The following is an 18,663-nucleotide window of genomic DNA, read 5'->3' as shown; positions in this document are numbered from 1 at the left end:
AATGATGGATAACACTGACAGTGATCACTCACCATCCCTTCTGTGGTTATGGGAAATTTAGAAGGAGAAATATATTGCCTTTATAGCAATGAAAGTGATACAGGGTGCAGTCAAGGGGGGGGCAAAGAAAGATTTGGAATGGTGTCCAGAATTCAAAGTATATAGGAATATTGGAGAGATGTATAAGATGTCCTCACCCCCCCCCCCCAAGGGAGAAGGGAGGAATGGAGCAGGGCCATTGAGAGCTGTTTCGCATAGCAACAGTTTTGCAGCTAACCTCTAGAATGATTATTTAACATATCTATAACCTTTAACTGGTTTCATAGATATGTTAAATAGTTGTGGCCAAGTTTTGAGCCAGGGTGAAAGGAGTAGCTGGTACCCAGGATGTAACTAGGGGCTGCGCCCCTGAGTGAGAAGGTCTGTGTGTGAGAGCTTGGAAAAGACTGGCTCTGGGACATGAGGGGATAACTGCCCAGGTGAAAGGGAAAACCATGCAGCTTCGCCAGAGTGGAGATCCCTGCAGCCGGGTGAAGAAGAAAGCCACATACTTTTGGTAGAGTGCAGACCCCTGCAGCTTTGGTAGAAGAGGCCCACACGGCTTTGGGGTGCCCCCTTTGGCCGTGGGGCCTGGAAAGCAGGAGAGACTTTGACTAGAACTTGGTAGAAAGAACTCTTGCCAGTGGACTGTGAGAAGGTCCACATGATTGGATTTACGAGAGATACTGCCTACATGGTGATACAGCTGATGATGCCAGCATCCTGAAACACAGACGTGTGTTCTTTTCCTGATTTACGGTACCCAGAGTTGGGACAGTGGGAGAAGGGAGCACTGTGTGGGTGTAGGTGTATACCCTAAAGGACTTTGATATTTTAGTGGAGACATTAAGCCTAAATAGCATTAAATAAATATTTTGTTTCCTTTTCACAAATCTCTGGCATTGAAAGATGTCTTTCCAATTGGCGGCAGACAGAAGAGCCCAGTAGATATTAGTATTTTGTCTTTGGGAGGGACCCCTGTTGTGTAGCAGTTTTTGGCATCCCTAGGTGGGTCAAATATTGCCCACCCCCTTGGACCTCTTGTTCAGTAACAAAAGGAGTCATAGTATAGGGAACACTGGATGTTTTTAAGTAGAAACACAAAGATAATTTAATAAAAAATAGAATAATACTAATGAGTTCTTTACCCATATCTATTATAAACCCCTTTACACATGGACACCAATCTTTCTCCCTCCCTTTTTCTAAGTTTACTTTTTTATTGTTGTTCTGATACAGGGTGCAGCCAGGGGGGCCCCCAAAAAAGATTTGGAATGGTGTCCAGAATTCAAAGTGTATAGGAATATTGGAGAGACATATTAAGATGTCCTCACCGCCTCCCCCCAGGGGGAAGAAACGAATGGAGCCAGGCCATTGAGAGCTGTTTTGCATAGCAACAGTTTTGCAGCTAACCTCTGGAATGATTATTTAACATATCTATAATCTTTAACTGGTTTCATAGATATGTTAAATAGCTGTGGCCAAGTTTGGAGCCAGGGAGAAGGGAGTAGCTGGGACTCAAGATGGAAACTAGGGGCTGCTCTCCTGAGTGAGAAGGACTGGGACTCAAAATGGTAATGAGGGGCTGCGCTCCTGAGTGAGATGGCCTGGGTGGGAGCTTAGAAAAGACTGGCCCCAAGACATGAAGGGTCCCCGCTTGGCCAGATGGGGAGAGAGAGCCACGCGGTTTCAGCAGAGTGAGGACCCCCTCTTGGTGAGGTGAAAGAGGGAGCCACGTGGTTTTGGCAGGGTGAGGACCCCCTCTTTCCCAGGTGAAAGGGAAGAACCACGCAGCTTTGCCAGAATGGAGATCCCTGCAGCCAGGTGAAGAAGAAAGTCACATGCTTTTGGTGGAGTGCAAACTCCTGCAACTTTGGTAGAAGAGGCCCACACGGCTTTGGGGTGCCCCCTTTGGCCGCGGGGCCTGAAAAGCAAGAGAGACTTTGACTGAAACTGGGTACAAAGGACTCTTGCCAGTGGACCATGAGAGGGTACCACAGTACTTTGGATTAACTCGAGATCCTGCCTGCACGGTGACACAGCTGACGGTGCTAGAGGCCTGCAACACAGATGTGTGCTGTTTTCCTGATTTACGGTACCTGGAATTGGGACAGTGGGAGAAGGGAGAGCTGTGTGGATGTAGGTGTATACCCTAAAGGACTTGGCTATTTAAATGGTGGCGTTAGACCTGAATAGCATTAAATAAACATTTTGTTTCCTTTTCACAAATCTCTGGCATTGAGAGATGTCTTTCCAATTGGCAGCGGACAGAAGAGCCCAGTAGATATTAGTATTTTGTCCTTGGGAGGGGCCCCTGTTGTGCAGCAGTTTTGGGCACCCCTAGGTGGGCCAAATATTGTATTGCCCCTCCTCGGACCTCTTGTTGTTCGGTAACAGTTCAAGTACAGTTGTCTCCATTTGCTCCCACCACTTACCTACCCCAGTCATCCCCACCTCCCACCCTTGATTACTCATGGAGGCCAATGTTTCATGTTCCTAGATGCACATCATGAGGAAAAATATTTTGCACAGTAATTACACAATTTGGCCTCACTGTATAGAAGGTCATCTGTGGTCAAAAAATCATATTAGGTCAATTTTATTAAAATCTGTCTTTCACTGAAGACCTGTAGGAGACATGTATTTGATAACTGTTTTGCAAAGGGTTTAGGAGGGATTGTGAACACTGAGCTGAAGGGGAACAGGATCATAATGAGGAGAATAAAATTCAGGGACAGGCTATTAAACACATTGGTGTGTTAGAGTCTAACTTGTCAAGAAGAACAGTTAAGACACAAAGATGTATATAAAGGAATGTCAGGCATAAAAGTGAAAAACAGTGGTTTCAGATTTCCTCACTTATAAAATTGTATAAATTTCCTTGGTAATTAAATGTACTTTCCCCAATAGGAATAGTGTGATTCTGGATGATTCTTTTAGTGAAAAAATTATTTCATATGATATATGTCCTTTGAGAAAAATTATTTTAAAAAAAGCATGTTGTCTTGATACAGGGTGCAGCCAAGGGGGGACCCCAAAAAAAAGATTTGGAATGGTGTCCAGAATTCAAAGTGTATAAGAATATTGGAGAGACATATAAGATGTCCTCACCGCTCCCCCAGGGGGAAGAGACAAATAGAACCAGGGCCATTGAGAGCTGTTTTGCATAGCAACAGTTTTGCAGCTAACCTCTGGAATGATTATTTAACATATCTATAATCTTTAACTGGTTTCATAGATATGTTAAATAGCTGTGGCCTAGTTTTGAGCAGGGAAAAGGGAGTGGACTGGGACACAGGATATAAAGAGAGGCTGGGTTCCGGAGTCAGAAGGCCTGTGTTAGAGCTTGGAAAAGATGGGCTCCAGGACATGAGGGGATAACTGCCCAGGTGAAAGGGAAAACCACGCAGCTTTGCCAGAGTGGAGATCCCTGCAGCCAGGTGAAGAAGAAAGCCACATGCTTTTGGTGGAGTGCAAACTCCTGCAACTTTGGTAGAAGAGGCCCACACGGCTTTGGGGTGCCCCCTTTGGCCGCGGGGCCTGAAAAGCAAGAGAGACTTTGACTGGAACTGGGTACAAAGGACTCTTGCCAGTGGACCATGAGAGGGTACCACAGTACTTTGGATTAACTCAAGATCCTGCACAGTGACACAGCTGACGGTGCCAGCGGCCTGAAACAGAGACGTGTGCTCTTTTCCTGACTTACTGTACCCGGAGTTGGGACAGTGGGAGAAGGGAGCGCTGTGTAGGTGTAGATGTACAACCTAAAGGACTTTGATATTTTAGTGGAGGCATTAGGCCTGAATAAAATTAAATAAACATTTTGTTTCCTTTTCACAAATCTCTGGCAATTGAGAGATGTCTTTCCAATTGGCGGCAGACAGAAGAGCCCAGTAGATATTAGTATTTTGTTTTTTGGGGAGGGACCCCTGTTGTATAGCAGTTTTGGGCATCCTTAGGTGGGCCAAATATTGTATTGCCCCTCCCTCGGACCTCTTGTTCGGTAACAGTCTCATTAGGGAAATGGGATTTTCTTTCTTTCTTTTTTTTTTTTTTTAAGATTTTTATTTATTTATCTTTAGAGGGGAAAGGAAGGAGAGAGGGAGAGAACTGGCCTGCAAACCCAGGCATGTGCCCTGACTGGGAACCGAACTGTGGTTGCTTGGTTCCCAGGCCCGCACTCAATCCACTGAGCCACACCAGCCAGGGCGGGAAATGGGATTTTCCAAGTACTTCTGACACATGATGGAAATAAACTTGGGAAAGTAGAAAAACAATGAAGAGAAAAGCTGTGGGATGTAAGAGAGAAGAAAGCTTAATAAAGGAGCTTCTGAAATTGAATAGAGAAGTTAAGGTAAAAGAAATGGAAATTCCAGGAAATAAATAGAAAGAGAAGGTTCTACTTCCTTAGTCTCAAAATAACCACAATAGCGGACCCTGACCCTTTGACCTCAACAATCAGGGGCATAGTTCTGTCTTAGGACAGTTGGCGTGTTGGTCGTTTCCTTCACAAAAAAATGCTGTCAGAGCTTGTTTGATGTCTTTGTTCCTGAGACTGTAGATGAAGGGGTTCAGCATGGGTGTGACCACGGTGTACATCACTGAGGCTATTGTACTTGACTGTGAGCTGTGGGTACCAGCAGAGCTGAGGTCAGCTGAAATAAAATAAAGAGACAACTGAGAGGTGAGATGCACAGGTGGAAAACGCTTTATACTTCCCCTGAGCTGATGAGATTGCACATATAGAGGATAGGATCTTAGAGTAAGAGCAAAGGATCCCAGCAAAGGGACCACCACCCAGCAGGAGAGCTGAAAAAATACATCACCATGTTGTTAAGAAAGGTGTCAGAATAGGCGAGTTGGATCATTTGATTGAGCTCACAGAAAAAGTGGGGTATTTCCAAGACTGTGAAGAAGGACAGCTTCAATGCCATTAAACTGTGTAACAAGGAATCCAGGGCACTCATGATCCAGGACACTAGGACCAGCAGTCCACAGAGCTGGGGGCTCATGATGACCAAGTACTGCAGTGGGTGACAGATGGCCACATATCTGTCATAGGCCATCACGGTCAGGAGAAGTATATCCAACACTGCAAAGAGTACAAGAAAATAAATCTGTGTGATGCAACCTTCATAGGTGATATGTTTGCTCTGTGTCTGCATGTTCACCAACATTTTTGGGATGGTGGTGGAAGTGAAACTGATGTCAGTCAAGGACAGGTGGGAGAGAAAAAAGTACATGGGCATGTAGAGTTTGGGAGTCTGAGCTGACAACTAGGATGATGAGCAAGTTTCCCAACATACTGATCAGGTACATGGAGAGGAAGAGCCCAAATAGGACGGGCTGCAGTTCTGCTTCCTCTGATAGTCCCGGGAGAAGAAACTCAAATTTGTGTACCATTGCCTTGTTCCGTATGGTGGAGGTGATACTAGGAAAGAGGAAAATAATATGACTAATTCCCAAAATTGGAAATGCTACAATTTATATTGTCAGTAAAAAATTAATTTAATACATTGTGTATGAATATGGTCCCCTTTCAGGAAATGCATGGTGCCACCTGTCATACAAAACTTTTATATTGATCATCTTTTTTTTCCTGTGTCTGTCACACACATGCCCACTTTCTGCTTTGCTAAGAAAGTGGTGTTAACTGTGTAACAGTTCATTTCCCACAGAGGAATGCCACAACTGCCACTGTCAGAACAACTGCAGACCAGTAGCTGTGGAAATATATCGATCATCTTTTCCCCTCACGCATCATGTATTCTACACTTAATGAGAAGTTTTTCATGTGTTTCAGGAATGTGAATTGAATGCAGACCATATTTCCCACATTGTCCAGGCCATGATTATAGGGTGCTGAAGAACGAAATTTCCTATAAGGCAATGATGGAGAAAAGGGTAGAAGCAAATAATAAAAATCTATAACGTTTCAGATGGTGACAGGTGGTATAGAAGAAAAGTAAAGCAGGTATAAAGAAATGAAGAGGGTGTTCATGGGTGTTCAGTCAAGACCTGCAAATAAGATGGCATTAGTGCAGAGAACTCAAGTAAGAAAGGGAAGGGGATTATTCAAGGTTATGTTGTAAAGTGTGTGCTCAGCAAAATAATTGGCCCATGCAAAGGCCCTGAGGATGGTGTCTGTTTTAATGTTCAGCCTGAGAAAGGGAGCTGGTGTTGGTAGTAAATGATTATGAGGAAGAAGAGGAGAGAAGGTGTCAGACACGTAGGTTGGAGTGATGTGGCCTCGCTGCTGCTGCTGTTCAAACCTCAGACACAGAGACTTTCTTGTCCACATTCCTCTTGCCCTTGACTAATCTTGTTGCAAATGTGTCCCATGAAGGAGACAGATCCCCTCCTCAGTGCTTCCATTTAATTGAATTCTGGCCCCTGTTTGTAAGAGTTACCTTGGAGTATATAATTCCTAGTCCCCCTGTTTGGTGGACTGTCACATGTACAAGTCACTCACACACATAAACACGCACACACATGCTATGACCATTGTGGTGTTATTTGCATGTCTTTCTCAGCCTCAGCCATACTGATTCAGCTGTGAGTGGCTACAACCAAGGTGGTCAGATTGTTGCCCTGCACATCATAGAAATGGTTCCCAGCAATTCCTGTCCTATACCTCCCATGGACAAAAAACCTGGGCTCCATTTTGGGATGGCCATGTTCTGCTCTGTAGTTAAACAAACATTTAAAAAATGTGTTCATATCTTTACTATTGTAAATAATGTGCAGTGAACATAGGGATGCCCATATCTTTTTGAATTAGCATTTTTGTTTTCCTCAGATAAGTACTCAGAAGTAGAATTGCTGGATGCCCATCAACAGATGAATGGATAATGAGTGACATATACGTGAATATATTTAATAAATGACATTTATATGGGGTGGAGCAAAATAGGTATGCAGTTGTTCATATGGAAAATAATACATTAATTAATAAATAATAATACAAGAATAATCACTGTGTTTCACATACTCACATCATAGAAACAGAGACAATAAAAAAGTACAACATTTTGCCATTTGCAGCAACATGGATGGGCCTAGAGGGCATTGTGCTAAGTGAAGTCAGACAGAGATAGCCAAACACCATATGATTCCCCTTACATGTAGAATCTAAAAACAAAACAGAGAAAAACAAATGAACAACCAAAGCAAAACAAAAACAAACTGATAGATACCCAGAACAAACAGAGGGTTGCCAGAGAGGGGACGGTGAGGAAATGGGTGAAAAGGGTGAAGTGGAGTAAGAGGTACAAACTTTCAATTATAGCATAAATGTCATGGACATGTAGTGTAGTATGATAGCATGGGGAATGCAGTCAGTAATATCATAATAAGTTGGCTTGGTGACTGGTGGTTTTGAGACTTGTGGTGGTGATCACATTGTAAGGTGTATAAATGTCAAATCACTATGTTGTACACCTGAAATTAAGGTAGCATAACTGTACTTTAATAATGAATAAAAATAAATAGTAGTTGTAATTGTATAAAAATCTGAGAGAAAAAGAGCAAGGAAAAAAAGAGAGAAAAAGAAATGAATGAAATGAAGTGGTTGAGGAAACAATGATCTAATAAGCTCAGGTTTGAGGAAGAAAAGTCTTTCTTGGTTTTGGCTGCACTTGAACCCTGAACACATTACCCTGATGTCCAGCAAAAATAATAAAAGAATACAAACAAACTTGTCTAGAAGACAAAAGAGGTGACACCGTGATGGTTATCTTTCCATACTGCACAGCTAGAGCAAAGGGATGAACCAACATTTCACAAAAGAAAACGTGTAAAGTGTAGCAAAATTGGTGGTTCTTAAAACAAGCAGAGAAGCCCTATTTCATAATTATTTGACTGGCTCATTTTTATATGGTCCAATAGGGGATGAAATTAGGTCCTTTTTTCTATTCTCATGTGGCATCTTTCCTATGACTTCTTGGGCTGTGGGTTTTGATCTCTTTTGCGACAAACCCAGCTGGTATACTCTGGTCCTGGTTCTGGTCTTCATACAACATGTAAAATCTCCCCAGACCACGCTTTGTAAACCCTGCCCACACCGTCACAACTCTATCATTTAGATGGAAGAGTCTTTGTATTATTCTGACTAAGGGCATTATTTCAACACACATTCATTTCATTGTTCTCTGTCCTTGCAGTTGTACTGATTGATCCAAAGAGCAGAAACTTCACCTACTTGTTCATGTTTGGGTTTTTCACAAAGTTACGTGAATAGATGTGAACTCATACAGGAACCAAACTAAGAATATGAAGAATAAAGAGAAAATGAGACCAGGTTAAAGTGTAAGCAAAAGTGAATGGAAAAATCAAATACTAACTGAAACAAGACATAAAATAGCAATATTTTAATGATATGAATGTGACTTACAGTTAAATTGTCAAAGATTTAGACCAAAAAATTTATTTATTTATTTTTAAAAAAAGATTTGCCCTGGCTGGTGTAGCTCAGTGGATTGAGTGCGGGCCTGGGAACCACACGATCGCGGTTCGATTCCCAGTCAGGGCACATGCCTGGGTTGCAGGCCGGTTCCCAGCAGGGGACACACAAAAGGCAACCATACATTGATGTTTCTCTCCCTCCCTCCTTCCCCCCTTCCCTTCTAAAGATAAATAAATAAAATCTTTAAGAAAAAAAGATTTCATTCATTTATTTTCAGAGAGAGGGGGGAGGGAGAAATAGAGGGAGAGAAACATCAATTGGTTGCCTCTTGTTTGCCCCCAAATGGGGGCCTGGTCCTCAACTCAGGCATGTGCCCTGACAGGGAACCAAACCCGTGACATTTTGGTTCACAGGCCAGTGCTCAATCCACTCAGCCACACCAGCCAGGGCAAGACATAAAAGAATTTAATATATACTGTTCCTTGAGTGTTCTGGCACATAGCAGATGCAGTTATTATTCATTTAATGATTCTGGAATTAGGTGTCAATATAAATGGACATTTATCATATGACAAGGTAGTAATTCAATTTAATATTATTTCACTTTAGATTTATTAAATAACTTTTTCATGTGAATATTCAGTATGAGAGAAGATACTGCAATGTCTGTCTCACTGACTGCTGCTGCAAGGTGCTGTCTGCCTCACTTTTCAATGAATAGAAAACAGGCTGAAATACACCTTATTTTAGAAATTTGGTCTAGAACATTGATTTTTCTAGAACATTGATGTTCTAACCCTTCAGTTTTTATCTCTTCATGTTTATTTTTCTCTACATCTTCGCTCAAACCTCATTACTGAACATGTGGCCAAAAATAAGAGCTCAGTAACCATGTTTTTGCTGCCATCTGTGTGGACTTACTTTCATACATTGGCCCTCCCTGTGCCAAGCAGTGTTTAACTTTTCAATACAAATACGTGCAACTTTCACAATGATTTTCACTGTTTACATGATAGTATATGACATTAATTTACATGTTCATTTCATGATGTTCTAGTCTGTGTCATTAGAAAGTCTGTCAACCATAATGCCTTTTTCCTTTAATCTCTCAGCAGAACTTCTTGAAGAACGGTTTTAAAAAGTAATGTACATGCTGCCTGTAAAGCTGATGTTGTATTTGGGCATTGTTTTTTGTCACATGAGGTAGACTATTCATCTGAGATTTGGTAATAATGTTTTCAGGTTACAGATTTATGTGGGGAAAAAAGAGATTTTTCTTATCAAATTCATGTATTCCTGGCACATAAAAATTATAAGAACTAAGGAACTATAGAGAGGCAAGTAATTTAGAAAATTAGGATAGTGACTTGTTAATTGGAGGCACCAAATTAGTGTTCATATGTTAACCAAGTTGGCACAATAAGCTGTCTGAGAATCTAAATGCTCTTATCACACAGATGAAATAGGCCCTTTTATTTTTTTCTATTTAATTTCTAATTTATTTATTGTCATTAGAATACAGTTGTCTTCATTATCCTGCCACACTATCCTCTCCCCCAAACCACCCTCACATCCCCTCTTTTATCTTTCCCCTCTTTGGCTTTGTCCATGGGTCCTTTATACATGTTCCTTGATGACCATTTTCCTTCTTTCCCCTGTTATCTTCCTCCCCCATCCTCTCTGGTTAAATGAGTAGATCCAAAAACTGTGGTACATTTACAAAATGAAATATGACACAACAGAAAGAAAGAAGGAGCTCCTACCCTTTGTAATAGCATTGTTCCCTTTCTAAACCCTCCCCCATAGACAGCCCACAACACAGCAAAGGTTCCTCTGCCATGGTGAACACCTAAGGCCCCACCCCCTTATAACTTAACAGGTGCTCTGAACAAAGAAATAGGGCCAAAATAAAAGAACAGAGCACAATTTCAGAAAGAGAGCTAAGCAATGAGGAGATGGCCAGCCTATCTGATGGAGAGTACAAAGCCCTGGTAATCAAAATGCCCACAGAACTAATTGAGCTTGGTTGCAAAATGAAAGAACAAATCAAGGATACCCAAAGTGAAATAAAGCAAAATATTCAGGGAACCAACAGTGACAAGAAGGAAACTGGACTCATGTTCCAATGATTTGGAAGAAAAGGAAGAAATAAACATCCCACCAGAACAGAATGAAGAAACAAGAATTCAGGGGAAAACAAATGAAGAGGGGCCTAAGAACCCTTGGGACAACCTTTAAGTGTTCCAGTATTTGAATTATAGGGGTGCCAGAAAGAGAAGAACAACAGCAAGAAATTGAACACTTACTTGAACAAATAATGAAGAAAAACTTCCCCAATCTGGTGAAGGAAATATACTTCCAAGAAGTCCAGGAAGACCAGAGAGTCCCAAAGAGTTTGGACCCAAAGAGGAACATACCAAGGCACGTCATCATTAAGTTACCCAAGATTAAAGATAAAAAGAGAATCTTAAGAGCAGCAAGAGGAAAAGAAAGAGTTACCTACAAAGGAGTACCTATAAGGCTATCAGCTGATTTCTCAAAAGAAACCTTGCTGGCAAGAAGGGGCTGGAAAGAAGTATTCCAAGTCATGAAAGGCAAGGACCTACATCCAAGATTACTTTGTCCTGCAAAGCTTTCATTTAGAATGGAAGGACAGATAAAGTGCTTCCCAGATAAGGTAGTTAAAGGAGTTCATCATTACCAAGCCCTTATTATATAAAATGTTAAAGGAACTTATCTAAGAAATTGAAGAAGATCAAAATCTATGAACAGTAAAAAGACAACAAACTCACAACGATCAACAAATGAACCTAAAACAAAAAGAAAAATAATAAAACAAAAACTAAGCAAACATCTAGAACGGCAACAGAGTCAGAGAAATGGACATTACATGGAGGGTTTTCAGTGGGGAGGGAAAAGGGAGAAATAGAGTGAAAAAGGTACAGTTAAGTAGAAGCATAATTCGTAGGCTTAAAATAGATAGAAAGAGGTCAAAATGGTACAGAAAACAGAGAACTCAACTTATATGTACAACTCTTGAACATGAACTAAGGCAGGGGGAATGCTGGAGGGTTGGGCAGTGCACAGTGGAGGAGGGATAAAGGGGGGAAAATTGGGAAAACTGTAATAGCATAATCACTGAAATACACTTTAAAAAGAATTACACAAAGGAATGTATTAATCAGTTTTGTCAGCAAGCAACACTCAACACCACAGTGGTTAAAAATAATAAAAGTTTATTCCTCATCACAGTATGGGTAGGCTGTGGAGAGTCTGTGGCTCTGACTCAGCTGTTCTTTGCTCAGTGGATGTCTTCACCTGGGACAGGGACTGGTGGAACAGATTCTATGTGACAGGTCCATTCACATGACAGAGGAAAAGATGAAAAGAAAGGGTGGAATCTCACATTGCCTCTTACAGCTTCTTCTTAGGCATTCTCTGCATGCATTCTACCACCTGCCCCCCCTGCCCCCCCCCCCCACCCCCCAAATCAGAGGCAAACAGTAGGGATTCGTGCTCATTCCCCTTGAGGCACATTCAGGACTCAAAAACATGGCTGGGGATGTACAGACCTCTGAGGGAATGAGGCAGGGATTCAGTAACTGAAAAAAAGAAACCAGTTCTACTTGGAGCAGAAACAGACACACAAGCATCAAACATTTATAAGACAGACGTTGTAGACATGCAACAAGGAAGATAAAAAGAGATGGAATAATTTGATTCACCAAGAAACATCAGCTTTGCAGATACTCCCAAGAGTGGAACAGATGGAAGAATTTACAAATCCTTACTGTGGCTATTTGGAGCCAGTGTGAGAAGGTCAGAGGTCAGAGGTCATATCACTGAGTTCATCATAGCACAGAATGGTGGCTACTTAAGCACTCTGCTTCCTGTGAGGAGCCCTGTGAGCAGGTCGACCTTCGAGATCACCGTGCTCTCTCTCTCTCTCTCTCAGGGTCAGGGCCATGCTGGACTCACTTCCTGTCCCTACAGATTCTCTGTGTCACAATGAGCTTAGTAAATTCAGAACTGGGACATAGTCACGTTGCTGCTATAAAGTGAGCATCTGCTCAATGCCAATAATTTCCCATCAGTTATAAAATGTGACTAACTTCTCTCACCAACTCCAAAACATAGCTGGAAGCTTCCTATTTATGTAAATAAGGAACCAAAGGCCTGAAAGTGTCATTTTCTATCATAAGAGAAATATTCAAGAGGCATGTGCGAAGTTGAGTATTCATAAGCTGAACTACTGAGTCCAATGTGTGACGGTGTAAGTCCAGACCCGAGGTATGTGAGAAGATTCTTAAAGAGCCAAAAATCTACTTATCCTGGAATCTGACACTGGATCTCAGCCTTGGTAGTCAGAGTGGTCACACACCAGGACCTGCAGCATCAATATTAAGTAGGAGCTGGTTACAAGTGCAGAATCTCTGGGTCACACTGGACCTGCCCATCAAAATATACATCTGAACAAGATCCCAAATACATATATCCATTGATGCTGGAGAGGTTCTGGTCCTGAATGGTATCTCTCATCTCTGCACTGTTGACACATCTGCTGGATTCCTCTTTGTGGCGGGGACATCTGTGCATTGTAAGACGTTGAGAGGCAACCCTGCCCTCAATCCAGTAGCTGCCAGTAGCACTTCCCTAGCTGCTGAGAACAAACACTTTCTCTAGATATTGTCAATTATTCCTTGGTGGCAAAATTTTTCCAGTTGAGACCCACTGGCCTGGACAAGAAGCATCTTGAGGGAGTTCCAAAGAAAGTCATTCTCTTTCTCAGTTCATAACTCAGGGCAGATGCTTCACCCTCTGAGCCTCATTTCTGCAAATGTAGAATGGGTTTCATAATAGTACCAACCACACAGAATGGACATATATAAAAATGAAATAATATAAACCACATAAGATTCTGAGCTCAGTCCACAGTGCATAAAAAGATCTAAATATATCTTATAATGAAACATTTTTAGTAGAAGGAGTGAATGATAGCTCTAAATTAGATTTATAAGCATGTATCTCCTAACTGATTTGTCGGAAGTAAGATAAAGTCAAGAATTATAGTACCATTTGTTTTGTGGCAAAGGAACACATATTTCTCTCTTGTTGAAGAGGGGGTTAGCAATTTTCTGAAGATATCAGGAGCTGTTCCTACCACAAGTCAGTTCTGTGGAAGTCCAAGTCAAGACAGACTTCTCAGTGGTACATGTGGAGAAAATATTAACTTAAGGTTAGGATAAGGTTGAAGGAGATTAGACCTCTGGGAGGCAGCTGAGTCCATAGAGAAGGAATAACAAAAACTTGATTCACTTGACTTCTAATATGTTCTACAGGGAACAGTGAATCAGCAGGAAATTTTTCTTTCTTTCTAGACCAGGATCCCATGGGGAAATATTGTGCTCAGTGGTGGGAGTAACAGTGAAAACAGTGCCTAATGAGCAGATAAAGGGAGCTGAAAATGTCTTCTCAGTTGCAGACCCTTAGCGTGTGCACCTTGAACTGGACAGAACATGATTGCTACTTTGGGATTTCTAACTCTGGCTGGAGACCAACACTTTACTCTTTCCTTCTGTCTTCTCTGGGGACAGAGCTTTGGTCTCCATCATTAATGATACAGGCAGGAATTCAGACTTCCACACAAAGAATTTCCACTCAGAGACACCCTCCAGGTGAGTCTGAAAGCCCAGTAGCTACTTCAGGAAAGATTTTGAGAGATTGGAACATGAGAACTTGTACTTGAAGTCACCCGAGAGCCGAATCAGCCTAACTCACAGCTGAGAGATTGCCATCTTTGTGGAATTAATTTTTAACTAATTACTTTAATATGTTACAAAGAGAAGTGTCTGTTGGACTGAGCAATACAAGGAGTAAATACAAGAGTAATTGTTGACAATCAAGAGATAAGAGTGGAAGTGCAGTTGGATGAGATGGAGGAGGGAAGTGGACGCATAAACTGTTTTAATAAAATTAGAACATATGAGAGGAATCTTGCAATTAAGGGCAGTGGGAAAATAGAGAAACAAAGGCATTTTTCCAACTTTTTAAGATAGGTTGCATTTGAGCCTGTTTTGTATTTATTAGAAAGGTCTAGCCCTGGCTGGCGTAGCTCAGTGGATTGAGTGCAGGCCTGCGAACCAGACAATCGCGGTTCGATTCCCCATCAGGGCACATGCCTGGGTTGCAGGCCAGTTCCCAGCAGGAGCCAGTGCCCAGCAGGGGATGCACCAGAAGCAACCATACATCGATATTTCTCTCCTTCTCTCCTTCTCTTCCCTTCTAAATAAATTTTAAAAAAAGGTCCAGACCCCTGGACATAGATATTGCCTCACAATAGCAGGTCCTGAGACATACCTTTCAGAGTACCATCATTCACACTGGGATCCAAATGAAAAATTGCATTTAATACGTGAATGAGCATTACTTTGCAATACGTTATTACCAAGAGGTGGGGAAGCAATGGAAATATTTGTGAGATAGGAGAAAAAACTATCCAAATCTCACCAGTGATAACTATTCATTTAGTAACAGGGAGGAACTGTGCTAGGCTTTTAAGGGAGAATATGAACATGTAATGATGAATTTAGAATCATTCTGTTGTCTCTCTAAGTTCAAGCAGCTAATGTGTGGTTGGTACACCAAGATTCAAAACAGATTCAGTTTTCTGATTCAAGAAGTTTTGCACCTAAAATCATTTAGAAAGTCTCACCAATTATCTTTTTAGTCCTCATATTGTTGTACATTATATATTTTATGTTGTAAATTGTGTGTTTATTCCCTTAGCTTATTGGTCTAGTAAATGTTCAGTCAAGAACATGTCTTGACACCATAAAGACAGCGCTCTTTTCTCTTTTGGGTAAATTGTTTTTTGCTGTTTGATCAGTTATTCTGGGCGTCAAGGGGCTAGAACTGTGGTTGGAATGTTGCCAGAATCAGGGAGCTTTGTGCTCACGTCAGTCCCTCAGGGGCCCTCCGAGCTCTTGGATCTCATTTTACTCCATGTCTGTTTCTCTCCTCTTTCACGTTTCCCCAAATGCCTCTTAAATTTTTTAATATAGGGCACAAAAATAATCTCATTAAAATGGATTTCCATGTTTACATGTTCTCAGGAGGCTTACCAGCTTGTTGGGAAATATTCCTACAATCTTCATAATAAAGATAATATGATATTAAAAACTTGCTTTATTTATATGATTCTCTTCGCAATTATTGCAGCTGTAAGTGAGGAGACCAGGGAGGCATGGGGCCCCAGGAGGTCACAGTGTGCTGTGTGTTGCATGTGTTGCGTGTATGCACACACATGCATGTTTTGTGGGGCACAAGTGTTTAGATTACACTGTGGGCAGTGTTACCTAAGCTCATGTACTCCAAAATGTAGACCTTTAAAAAGACAGTATAATCTTAACCAAAAGATAGAAATAAAGAAAACAACAATTCTATTCACAGGAATCTTTTGAAACAAAATATAAAATTAAAAAAACAACATGTAGGAGAGGGACTACCTATATCCTAATTGCAGCAGCAGCAGCAGCAGCAGCAGCAGCAGTGAGGCCACCTTGTTCCTCCACATCCTCTGACACCATCCCTCATCACTCTCCCTCTTCCTCATCCCCCTTCACACTCTGACTTCCCAAGAACCATGTGATTTCACTCATATGTGGGATATAAAGCTGAAGCAACAAATGAGCAAATAAGAAAAAAAGGACAAAAACTCAGGCACAGAGACAATGATATGGTGGTTACCAGAGGAAAGAGGGGTGAGGGGTAGTAAAGAGTAGAGGGAGTCACATACATGGTGACAGAAGAAGACCTGGCTTTGGGTGGTGGGCTCACATGTAATAAACAGATGGTGTGTTATAGAATTATACATGGAACCTATATACTTTGATTTATTTTTAAATTAAATTTATTGGGATGACATTAGTTAATATAATTTTATTCATCTATGTAACCACAATAAATTTAATTAAAAATGAGCCTTGGGTATCCAAAACAGATGCAATCATCAGAGTCTTTGCCATGACCCTTCTCACAACAGGGCACACACTTCCCCTAGACAACTGCATGACTCCCACTCTGCCTTTCTCTGGGCCTCTGTTCAAATGTTACCTGGGTTGCAGGGCTTCCTGAACTCTGTGAAATACAACACCCCATACACTCCAGTTTTTTAAATATTTTATTTATTTATTTTTAGAGAGAGGGGAAGGGAGGGAAAAGAGAGGGAGAAAAATATCAATGTGTGGTTGATTCTCATGCACCCCCTACTGGAGACCTGGCCTGCAATTCAGGTGTATGCCTTGACTGGGAAGTGAACCAGCAACCCTTTGATTCTCAGGCTGGCACTAATCCACTGAGCCACATCAGCCAGAGCCCCATGCATTCTATTTTACACCTGCTTTTTTTCATAGCATCTATCATCCTCTGACATAGTATATATTTTATATTTGCTAATTTATATTCTTTTTTCATCATTGGGTTATAGAAAAACTTTGTTTCTCAGCATTCTATACTCTTACCTTAGAAGGTGGTCAGTACTCAACATAAATTCCTCAAGTGCATGAAAGACTTTTGCATTATGACTATATATTACATGACCTCTTGGGAATAAGACTGAGTGTGGGACAAGGATTCCTAATCAGAGATGTCACATCATATTCTTTAAAGACTATATGCTCAAGATAAATATAAATGTATAATTTCTTAACTGAAAAACATAAATTATAGCATTTCACTATGGTAATACCTACATGTGTAAAAATGAATCATTTTATTTCTCTTCCTAGTTTTGAGCAAAACCTCATGGTACAAGGCAATGAATCACAAATTTCAGAGTTTCTTCTCCTGGGATTATCAAAGGAACCAGAACTGCAGCCCATCCTATTTGGGCTGTTCCTCTTCATGTACCTAATCATTGTGTTGGGAAACCTGCTCATCATCCTGGCCATCAGCTCAGACTCCCACCTCCACACACCCATGTACTTCTTCCTCTCCAACCTGTCTTGGGTAGACATCTGTTTCACCTCCACCACCATCCCAAAGATGCTGGTGAACATCCAGACACAGAGCAAAGTCATCACCTATGCAGGCTGCATCACCCAGATGTATTTTTTCTTACTCTTTGCAGGGTTGGATGTCCTTCTCTTGACTGTGATGGCCTATGATCGGTTTGTGGCCATCTGTCACCCCCTGCACTACACAGTCATCATGAACCCCCAGTTCTGTGGGCTGCTGGTTCTGATGTCCTGGATCATTTGTATCCTCAATTCTTTGTTAGAAAGCTTAATGGTGTTGCAGCTGTCCTTCTGTCCAGATGTGGAAATCCCCCACTTTTTTTGTGAACTCAAACAGGTTGTCCAACTTGCTTGTTCTGACACCTTTCTTAATGACATGGTGATGTATTTTGGAGTTGGTCTGCTGGGTGGTGTTCCCCTGGCAGGGATCCTTTATTCTTACTCTAAGATACTGCTCTCCATACATGGAATGTCATCAGTTCAGGGAAAGTATAAAGCATTTTCTACTTGTGCGTCTCACCTCTTGGTTGTCTCCTTATTTTATTGCACAAGTGCAGGAGTGTATTTTAGCTCTGCTCCTACCCACAGTTCATTCTCAAGTGCAACAGCTTCAGTGATGTACACCGTGGTCACACCCATGCTGAACCCCTTCATCTACAGCCTCAGGAACAAAGACATAAAGGGAGCTCTGAAAAGATTCTTTGGGATGGCAGCTATGAAAAGACTAATTATTCTGGGGCTGAAAAAGTTCCCATGACTGGTCATAATGTTGAAAACATTAGAGTCAGAAATTGCTATTCTTTGATTAGACTGGAAAAAGTACACTTTCTATTTAATGCCTGGAACCTTCTTTGATTTGAAATTCCTTCTACAATTAAAAACGCACTGACTGAGCTTCCCGTTCTGTCTGATATATGGACAGTTTTTCATTATTAAATTTTCCTATTCTCTCCAAGGTTTTTCCAAAGTTGGATGAGAAATATTTGGAAATTTTCATTTATTTTATAAGGTAAATTAGATTCATTAAAACTATTTTTCTCTGAAATGATATCTAACTTTCCAAGTAAATTTTCTATAGTATTCCTGAAAGCATTGTCATGAGTTATATTACTGACATGGAAAAAATACTACACTTGGCAACTACAGGCATTTATGTAATTTTATCACAGAAGAAAATTTGAAAACAAAATTGTCACTTTGATTCTG

General features: G+C 41.2%; 1 protein-coding gene and 1 non-coding gene across 3 annotated transcripts in view; one reads left to right on the top strand and one right to left on the bottom strand.

Annotated features, from left to right (window-relative positions):
* Positions 1 to 18,214, top strand: part of LOC119051832 (olfactory receptor 7A17) — a 33,582-nt gene extending 15,368 nt beyond the window's left edge. Inside the window, exon 3 of one of the 2 annotated variants that reach the window (XM_053668132.1) lies at positions 17,243 to 18,214. In XM_053668132.1, the coding sequence (XP_053524107.1) occupies positions 17,243 to 18,214 (972 nt within the window). Of the gene's footprint in view, positions 1 to 17,229 lie in introns of both variants that reach the window. The other variant, XM_053668133.1, reaches the window with a different exon arrangement.
* On the bottom strand, positions 5,639 to 5,770 carry LOC119043184 (small nucleolar RNA SNORA41). The gene has a single exon (XR_005081373.2). It is a non-coding gene; the product is annotated as a small nucleolar RNA SNORA41 (small nucleolar RNA).
* Positions 18,215 to 18,663: the final 449 nt, after the last annotated feature.

The sequence above is a fragment of the Artibeus jamaicensis genome, unplaced genomic scaffold (genome assembly GCF_021234435.1).
Source record: "Artibeus jamaicensis isolate MK-2021 breed Jamaican fruit bat unplaced genomic scaffold, CSHL_Jam_final contig_477, whole genome shotgun sequence".
NCBI classification, from domain to species: Eukaryota; Metazoa; Chordata; class Mammalia; order Chiroptera; family Phyllostomidae; genus Artibeus; species Artibeus jamaicensis.
This window is presented reverse-complemented; position numbering and strand designations above follow the sequence as displayed.